The following is a 10,587-nucleotide window of genomic DNA, read 5'->3' as shown; positions in this document are numbered from 1 at the left end:
ATGTGTTCCTATAGGTGCTAACCGCTAGCATACTTGATATCGGCGGTATACCTATCCCTCTCCCTTTTTTAATATATTGTAAGCCAAGAAATTATTTTTACAATAATTTTTTAAGGGAGATAGAAAGGACAGCATATAAACATTCTTGAAGTGTCATTCAACAACACCTTAATAATTTGATCATTTATTTCTAACTTCAATTACATCCTCCCAGATGGCTAGAGCCCACCTTGCTAAGGTATGTTAGCAATAACTGGCTTTAAAAGATTAAATATTAAGGGGGGGAAAAAAAATCTCTGCTTAAGATGAAGTATGCATTATGCAAGCAACAAACGAACCATTTAAAATATACGATTCAAAAATTGTTACAAACCAAATAAGGCAAAGAAAAAAAGGATGCCTTGATGTTGGATGCAACCAGAAATCGTGGAAGCCCAGTATACAATAATACAAAGCCAATTTTTTTTTTTTTCCTCTCTTTTTCTTTTAGTGTTACAAACATACAAATACACATTCCAGAAAACTCAATCAATCTACTTACACCATGTGGTTAGAGAAGCCAATATAGCCTGCTATGTTCCTAGAGAAGCTCTATCATCTGGCCCAGCAAGCATGATCTGGCATTTCCAAGCATTTGGATTTCAATTTCTTATATAGTGAAACAGAGAAACAGAGACAATGTGTTTACAAACTCCTGGTGACAAAGATTGAATCCAACTGAAACTTACATTGCAATCAAAAGCAAATCTCCTGGCTAGCATAATGGCTGCATTCCTTTCTCTCTGTGATTCGAAGGCCAATACAAAGGAAATCTCTTTCTTTGCTTGCCAGAACAATGCCTGGGCTGCAGCATTACCACCCCCTCTGATTCCACATAGCTGAGAACACAGAAGTATAAGAAACAGATTTTAGAAATGAACTCTGTATCAAACTGGATGAGTTGAGCTGACTAATTTAGGTCTTAACCAGAGGGTGGAACTCTATTAAGCAAAAACAAATTTTGCACAATATGCATTGTGTATTTCAATCCCCAGGGTTGGCATAGCTCAAACACAAGAAGCATGCAACACAGTTAAATCTATTTCTTAAACAAAGCGAGTTTCAAAGCCAAGTCAACCAGGCACTGGGGGCATTCCCAGTTTACTTCCCAGCCAGCCAACTTAGTCCAACTTAGTCAGATGTTTGTAAACTATAGACAAGAAACCCATCCACGAATATTTCATACCCATCAAAACCAGAGGAAACAAAAGATTTTCACTGAACAGCTAAACCAATAGGACAGTTACTTATCGAAAAAACAAACCATTAGATATATAACAGGGAGCATCCCAGAATTGGAGACAATCCATGAATATCTCATACCCATCAAGACCAGAGAAAACAAAAGAATAAGTTTCACTCAACAGCTAAACCAAACTAGTAAGTAAAAGGGAGCATCACAGAATTGAAGCCACATGATTTATATACTGTTATGGAGCAACACATCAGGGCATGTCTATGCACAGAGAATTATCACCAACCACTAAGTAGGCCCTACATATCAGGTTTCCAAAGTCCAGAAATGACATGTTCAGATAATTTTCAGCATTTTATCTGTACGACTTTGAGAACTCCTGATTATGCTGATTCCTGACCAAGCCACCAAACGATTTTCAAGGACATGTGGTGCTCCAGACCTGTAGCTCCAGATGTATTTTTCCCAATATACAACTCTCCTTAGTTATGAATTAAAAGAAATTCCCATAACAACCAGACAACTGAAAGGGGAGAAAATAAACTGATCCATATTTTTGTAGGAAGACTTATTTCATGTTCCTGCACCCTAGTTATCTTTTATTGAAGAGGAGGATTCACATTCCCACACTTACCTGCATCGAAGTGGAGTAATTCTCCCTAGCCTTTGTAATCCTTCCTTTACAAAGCTTGATCCTCATCCTTCCCACATGAAATACGTGAACACAATGAAGTGGATGATCATTTCCATTCATTTGGGTCACCACTACCTGAAGCAACATAATAAACATAAGGATAAAACGAGGAGCAGAGTTCTTCATGCTATACAAATCATAGTTGCTTGAGTAATGAGTACAGTATTTTCACATCTCTATGATATCCATATAATTATAGAATAAACCACTCTTCATGTGCCACCAACCCCCAACGAAGGTAGAGAGAAGCTTGCCAACAAAAAGAAATGGTACCACAAGGAAACGTAAATAGGCTAAAAGGAGTAAAGGATATTATATATGGGAACTTGTTAGCATTCACCCATAAGGTGAATTAATCAAACCTGAAATCTGCCGTGTTGCAGCTATTATTTTTTATAACAGAAACACTGCGGCTAGATTTTCCTCCTTGAGAGCCCTTTCAGACTCAAGAAATTCTATTCTTGATGCACACTTGTTATATCATACAGCACAGCTCAACTCAACTATACAAAAACTTATCCCAACCACATGGGGCCTGGCTACATGGATCCTTTTTCTCCAATCAGCTCTGTTCAAAGCCATACTTGTTGCTAGTTCTAAGCTTATGCACGTCTTTCTTCACCATTTCTCTTAGAGTCATTTTAGGCCTACCTCTGGCCCTTTTAGCCCCTTCAATCTAAATTAAATCACCGCTCCATACTGAAGCATTCAAAGGCTTTCTGTTGCCATGTCCATGCCACCTTAAGAGACTTTCTTGCAACATATCATGTATCGAAGCTACTCCTAAATTATCTCCAATTTTTTCATTCCTTATTTTATCGTTTCTAGTTTTACCACTCATCCATCTCAACATCCTCATTTTAGCTATACTAAGTTTGTTTTCATATTGTTCCTTCAGTGCTCAACATTCAACTCACTACATCATTGCTGATAATGTAATTGTACTATAAAACTTTCTTTGAGTTTTAAAACAACACTCCGGATACACTCATCTATTTCATTCACTTATTCTAAATCTTTGAGCAACATCATCCTCTATTTCTCTCTCTTTATTTACGATTGAACCTAGGTACCTAGAATTTTCACTATACGATATCCCTCTATCATCACTTTTCACCACCGCACTTTCAGTCCTATTTGTTAAAGTATTTTGTTGAGTGTTATTAGGTGTTACCACTATTCTAAGGGTATAGTTGGTACTATGTAGTAATTTATGGTAAGAGTTGTAATTAGATTAGTGAAGTCGTGTCCATTATTGTAACTGCACACCATTAGTTTTTATAAAAACAACATAGGAGGTCCCAGTTAGACCTGCAGTCTAACCGAGACTCCCATTCTCTCTCCCTCTCTCATTTTTTTATTTTTCCACTCTTCGGTTCTTCTCTTCTCTTCTTCTTTCTCTTAGCTGGTCATCTAAGCTTTGATATCAGTCACATTCTACCAGGGCAAGGTTAATCAGTATCTTTTTTCAATCCTTGCTTTGATAGTCTTCTAAGCATCCTCTCTCTTGGTTTGCAGAAACCTATACTACCCTATCTACTCTATGAAACCCTAGTTGTTGATTACATGAAAATAAATGCCATCTACATGAAGGAGAAATTTGCTATTCTTATAATACGGAGTGATTTTATCAATATTATGAAGATCGGCTGCTGGTTGTCTCCATGCAATACTTTATGGATTCCTTTTTGCATCAATCAATGATTACTTTCTCCTCTTATGGCTATCAATTGGATCTAATTTTTCAGGATATTTTTGGCTCTACTGCTAAGATTCTTCTACACGAATTTGGGGCCGACCCAAGCTTCTGTTTGCTGCTAACAAAACCCTTGCACTTACAAGGGATAGAACACCCGGCCTCCTGGTTCTTGTACCATGTTCCAACCGCTTATTCCAAAAGCTCGAGTTGTTAAGGGCGGGCACAAAAATGTACATCAACAATCACCAACATCCCTTCACATGCAAGCCCACACATACATGGCTCTGCACATGGCACCAAGGGGGGCACGACATGCTTTGATCATATCAAACTGTTGAGAGTTTCTAATCCCGATATCGGGATTAGCACTAATACCTGGACCCGATAGGGGCATTCCTGTCCTATCGGGTCCCTATATGGACTTTAGGGTTTAGTTCACTTAAGTTGGGGGGCATACTCGTAATTGTCTTTTATATTATTAAGTATATATATATATATATCTAAGGGTTCCTGCGATCAGCCTCATTCTGGACTGATCGCAGGCTGTGCCATATCTTTGGGACTGCTTGTGATTTCTCCTTCCTCTCTTCTCTTTTCTGGTTTCTAGTTTTTGGTTTTGGCTACAAGGATTTAAGATTGCAACATGGTATCAGAGCAGGTCTAATCAAATCGATTGGTCAAAAAAAAAACCCATCGCTGCTGATTTCGACCTAGCGCTAATCCTCTTTGGTGTGCAGCCGCCTTTTGCTGCAATAACTATGCCCTAATCATCATGAAGTGATCTATAGTACATGTAAATCAACTTCTATACTACTGCTACCAATTTTGGATGCTGGTTTCTTGTTATTCTTAAAGTCGCGGGCCTTGTTCTTCACTATCGATGGCTGCCGCTCCTACTTCTGGTTCTGTTTATACTTGCTGCTGAAAGTTGCTGCTGCCTGCTGTGATATTGACCCATGCGACTAGGTTTTTTGCAGAGTTTTGGCGCTCCCATCAAGGTCGACTCGACCCCAACTGCTGCCCTAATTGCCTAAATATTTTTTTGTGATTTGTGGTGTCCGATTGCTCTCTGCTGCTGGTTTTTCAGATCTGATTGGTGGGAGACTATTATTTGATTCTCATGGCTGAGATCAAAGCTCCTACCCCCTCTGCATCGGACAATGTGAATGTCCAGATTACATCTATCAAGCTTAAGGGAAGTTCGAATTACCTCCTTTGGGCTCAGTCGGTGAAGGTTTATCTGATGGCAAAGGATAAGCTTGATTACACCACCTCTAATCCTCCCAAAGAATCTGACACTGGGTATAATCAATGGCAGAAAGAGAATACATTAATCTTAATTTGGTTATGGAACAGTATGGAACCAGATGTCGCTGCCAATGTTATGTTTCATTCTACTACCAAGGGAGTGTAGAATGACTTGAAGGAGACCTACTCTCAGGAGAAAAACATGACCCGTATTTATGATATCTATGAAAAACTGTTTCAGTTTCGTCAGTCAGACAAGCCACTTTCAGAATATTATAGTACTTTCAGGGGTATGGTTGAAGAACTCAACGTCTTCCAACCCTTAACGACTGACATTGACAAATTGAAGGCTCAGCATAACGAGTTCTTCGTCTCCAAATTCTTGGCTGGTCTGAACAATGACTTGAAGGCAGTGAAGGGTCACTTACTTGCAGGGGATACTGTGCCTACTTTGAAGGATACCTACTCACGACTGCAGCGAATTACCTCTTCCACAAAACCTGATCAGTCTTTCAAAAACAATTCTGCCTTCCATGCCAACCATGGACGTGGTCGCAGTCATGGGGGAGGTCGTGGGTCTGCTAGTCGAGGATTTAGTGGACAACCCTCTGATCGTATAGCTCGCCAGTGTACTTTTTGTGGAAAGCCCAACCATACTGTGAAGACTTGTTGGGCAAAGCATGACAAATCAGAGTGGGCAACACAGTTAGCTAATCATGCAGTGTCCGATGATGGTACTGACACAATGGCTCCAGTTGACACTAAACCAACACATTCTTCAAGAGATTCAGCTACCGGTCTGCGAGATGACATCAATCAGTTGCTCCGGCGCTTGCACACTCTTGAGGCATCCTCTAATACATCTAATGGTACGTCCACATCTGCTGCTACCCTAGCCCACACAGGTACCTCAGCCCTTCTTACTACTACATCTACTCCTTGAATCATTGATTCAAGTGTCTCTGCCCATATGACCAGTAAGTCATCACTTTTTAAAAAAAATTCTACTAGTACCAGTTCCAATTTTTGTTATCCTTGCTAATGGTGCTTCCACACCAGTCCTAGGACATGATACTATTTCACCTACCCCATCCATTAATTTATCTTCTGTCTTACATGTTCCTCAATTTCCATTAAGTCTTCTATCTATAAGTTAATTAACCAGCTCATTAAATTGCTCAGTCACATTCTTTCCTTCTTACTGTGTCTTTCAGGATCTTCACACAAGGAAGACAATTGGTGGAGGGCATGAAAAGGATGGGTTATACTACCTCAACAGCGACTATCCTCCTTCTGCTGCTGCTACGGCTGTTGGAGACGTTACCCCTTTCCAATGGCACTGTCGTTTAGGTCATTTGTCGCTTTCTAGGTTACAGCTTTTATTTCCTAGTTTTAAGTCGGTCCCTCAGTTAGAGTGTGAGGTATGTGAGTTAGGTAAACATCATCGTATGTCCTTCCCATCTCGCTTTGTGTCTCGTAGTCCGTCCTTATTTTCTTTAGTCCATTCCGATGTATGGGGTCCTTGCAGAGTCAGTAATAGATTTGGTTTTCGCTATTTTGTGACATTTGTGGATGATCATTCTCGCCTTACATGGCTAAACGTGTTAAAGGACAGATCTGAATTTTTACATATGTTTCAAAAATTTTATAATGAAATAAAGACTCAATTTGGCATTCCTATTAAAACTTTTCGTTCTGACAATGCTTTAGAATATGCTCAAACTGATATTTTTGACTTTTGTGATACCCATGGGATGATACACCAAACTAGTTGTGCCTATACCACACAGCAAAATGGGGTAACAGAGCCCAAGAACCGGCATCTTCTTGAAGTTGCTCATGCCATTATGATTCACATGCATGTTCCTAAACATTTTTGGTGTGATGGTGTTTTAACTGCTTGTTATTTGATTAATCGCATGCCATCCTCTGCCCTCTCAGATAAGTCTCCATTCTCTGTTCTGTTCCCTAATTTACCGAGTTTTATTGTTCCAACCCGCATCTTTGGGTGTGTGTGCTTTGCCCATAACTTGCATATGCAGGTTGATAAGTTATCCCCTAGGTCTACTAAGTGCATCTTTTTGGGTTACTCTTGTACCCAGAAAAGGTATAAGTGTTATGACCTCATTACTCACAGGAACTTTGCTAGTGCTGATGTGACCTTTTTTGAAGGCACATCGTTTTATTCTCCTTAGGTGTCCCAGTCTAGTCTGGAGTGGTCTTCTCCATCTCCTCCACCCATACCTTCTCCTATACCTCTACCTGATGCTCCTAGTAGCAGTGCCTCACCTCCCCTACAGGTTTATTAGCGCAAGAAGACGACTAGACAGCCCGGTGGCAAGGTCATTACTCCTGACGATTCACTCCTTCCACTGCCGTCTTCCCCTGGTGAAGCTCCTCTTCCTCCTCCGCCTGATAACTTACCAATTGCACATCGTAAAGGTACACGTTCTAGCACTCAGAAATCCTTGGTTGTGTACCCTACTGATAACTTTATGCCATTATCTCATCTTCCCTCTCCCATCCATGGCCTTGCACCATCCCTTTCCACTAACCCTATTCTCCGTACCCATAATGATGCCCTACGTATCCCTGAATGGAAGGCTTCCATGGATGTAGAAATGGATGCTCTTGTGGGTCGTGGTACCTAGAGCCTGGTAGATTTACCTCTTGATAAGGATCTGATGAAGTGTCGCTGGGTGTACACTATTAAGTATCATTCTGATGGCTCTGTTGAGCGGTTAAAGGCCCGTATGGTTGTTAAAGGGTATACTCAGAATTATGGTGTTGATTACTTTGAGACCTTCTCTCCAGTTGCCAGACTGAACTCTGTTCGCCTTCTTATTTCTCTTGTTGTCAACCTTGATTGGCCATTGTTTCAGTTGGACATCAAGAATGTTTTTTTGTATGGTAATCTACAGGAGGAGGTGTATATGGAGCAACATCCTGATTATGTTGCTCTGTTGCTCAGGGGGAGAGTACAAGCCGTGTGTCGCTTGCACAGGGATATTTATGGACTTAAACAGTCCCCTCGAGCATGGTTTGACAAGTTCAGTGCCACCATAGTAACGTGTTTTTTCTCAGTGCTATCCTGACCATTCTGTCTTTGTTCATCGCAAAGGTGACAAGCTGGTGGTCTTAGTAATATATGTTGATGACATTATTCTTACTGGTAATGATGAGGCAGGTATTTTTGAAGTAAAGGCTCATCTCCAGTGCCATTTTCAGACCAAGGATCTTGGTCATCTCCATTATTTTCTCGGGATTGAGGTGATCTGCTGCAAGAAAGGGATCAGTCTGTCTTAAAGAAAGTATGTTGTGGATCTTCTATCTGATACTGGGATGTTTGCATCCAGACCCATTGATATTCTGATGGATCCTCACCAAAAGTTTGGTGTTGATGATGGTGAACCTTTTCAGGATGTGCACAATACAGGAGTTTGATTGGCAAGTTGATTTACCTTACTGCGACTCGTCCCGACATTTCTTATGCTGTTGGAGTTCTTAGTCAGTTCATGCAGTCTCCTCAGAAAGCCCATTAAAATGTTGTTGTCCGTGTTCTTCGCTATCTGAAAGGTGCCCTTGGAAAAGGGTTGATTTATCATCCTAATCAGCATATAGAACTAGTTGGCTACTTTGATGCTGATTGGGCTGGCTCTGCTAGTAATAGGAGATCTACTACTGGATACTGTACCTTTGTTGGAGACAACCTTATTACGTGGCACGACAAGAAGCAGACTACCATTGCCCGGTACAATGCAGAAGCAGAATACACAGCTATGGCTCAATACCACCGCAGAATTGATGTGGCTACGATCATTACTCTTGGAATTGGGATTTCCAGTGACCAAGCCAATGAAGATGTATTGTGACAACCAAGCTGCAATGTACATTGCTAGTAATCCGGTCTTCTATGAGAGGACCAAACACATAGAAGTGGATTGCCATTTTGTTCGTGATGCTGTCCTCAAAAAATTGATTGAGACTTCCTTCTACAGATCAGTTAGCTAACATGTTTACTAAGTCCTTGTTTGCTCCTAGTTTTCGCAATAGTTGTACCAAGCTAAGTACGGGTGATGTGCATGCTCCAGCTTGAGGGGGAGTGTTGAGAGTATATCGGGATTAGCGCTAATACCTGGACCCAAAAAGAACATTCCTGTCCTATTGGGTCCCTATGTGGACTTTAGGGTTTAGTTCACTTAAGTTGGAGGCATACTTGTAATTGTTTTTTATATTATTAAGTATATATATCAAAGGGTTCCTGCGATCAGCCTCATTCTGGACTGATCGCAGGCTGTGCTCTATCTTTGGGACTGCTTGTGATTTCTCCTTCCTCTCTTCTCTTTTCTGGTTTCTGGTTCTGGTTTCTGGTTTTGGCTACAAGGATTTAAGATTGCAACACAAACAACTTAGTCAACTAAGTTATTCTGCTGATTCCTAAGCTCATCCACACATCCACTAGAATACCATTTGGACCGTTTTACCTATTTTCATCTTCTTTAACGCTATATCACTTCAGACACCCCAAATTTTCTGTATACATCTAAGATTTTTGGTTTCTTTATGGATTTTACAACCTTCTAAAAGCTATTACTTGTATTGTTTTCATTAGTAAGTAGTAGAAATTTTACAATACATGTAAAAGGGAAAAGCTATTATTTGTATTGTTTCTGAGGTGTTGCTATGTCTCTTTCTTTTTACTTCTATTACTATTTTCCACTCTTATAGATCCATGTAGACGACCCCATTTAGTTTGGACAAGGCTGAGTTTTTTTTTTGTTGTTGTTGTTGTTGTTTGTTGTTTGTAAAGGACAAAACAGTGTGGCATCATCTTCACTGGAAAATTTACAGCCCATATAAGTAGGTGAGGTGCTTCAAAAGTGAGATTCAATTTAAAAGAAAATTACAAGTACGCGACAGATTCTATTACAACAAAAAATGGCAGTGACTAATTTATTTAACATTGTACCACCTTTTAAGCCGCTTCCATGCTCATCTGCAACTGAAACTTAACCAGTAAGATGGATGCGGCTTTCTATACCACATGGACTGGCCCATGTTTATCCATGTCTACCACATGGAAAATTTTGAAACCCAAATGAACTCTTAAATTCACCGCCCTGTGTGCACATGAAGATTTTTTTACACACACTTATATATATATATATATAATGATCCTTCTGATAATATAAAAAAAAAAATTAGCATTATCAGAATAATCAATACACTCAATTACCACTGCTTAATGTGACTAGGAAAAAAATAGTCTGCATACTAGAAATGAAATGAAGACATACATTGAACTCAGTCTCAGGTTTCCTAACAAGTGCCTCCACATAGCTTCCCAATCCCGGAGCTGCAAAAAATAAACGGATAAGAGAATAAGCTTTCTTTTATCTAATTTTCATAGCAAAATAGTAGAAATGCAATATGCAGCTATGCACCAAAAATGTAGTAAAAGCTGAGAGATGTGTGCAAACTACACACTTAGGTAAGACTCTTTGACAGCCCTAGTCAAATTAGATTCTGCTCAAACTTTATGTATATGCTACCAACAACACCATCATCGACTAAGTTTAAGCCAGACCATACCTTGCAAGGTAGTTACAAGAAGCCTCGAAAAATTATTAGAAAGTTAAATTTGGACTATTTGGTTTGACTTTGGCAAAATACAAGGGAAAAAGTTAGTACTCGGAGTGCTGAACAAATCAA

The 10,587-nt window shown here is 39.8% G+C and overlaps 1 protein-coding gene across 1 annotated transcript in view; it reads right to left on the bottom strand.

Annotated features, from left to right (window-relative positions):
* Positions 1-320: 320 nt before the first annotated feature.
* Positions 321-10,587, bottom strand: part of LOC122088363 (stomatal closure-related actin-binding protein 1-like) — a 32,957-nt gene continuing 22,690 nt past the window's right edge. The window contains exons 10-13 of the mRNA XM_042657607.1: positions 10,173-10,231; positions 1,869-2,003; positions 729-878; positions 321-617 (exon numbers count right to left, since the gene is read on the bottom strand). Of these exons, the coding sequence (XP_042513541.1) occupies positions 573-617; positions 729-878; positions 1,869-2,003; positions 10,173-10,231 (389 nt within the window). The 3' untranslated portion in view covers positions 321-572. The remainder of the gene's footprint in view (positions 618-728; positions 879-1,868; positions 2,004-10,172; positions 10,232-10,587) is intronic.

Source organism: Macadamia integrifolia, chromosome 9, assembly GCF_013358625.1.
Source record: "Macadamia integrifolia cultivar HAES 741 chromosome 9, SCU_Mint_v3, whole genome shotgun sequence".
NCBI classification, from domain to species: Eukaryota; Viridiplantae; Streptophyta; class Magnoliopsida; order Proteales; family Proteaceae; genus Macadamia; species Macadamia integrifolia.
This window is presented reverse-complemented; position numbering and strand designations above follow the sequence as displayed.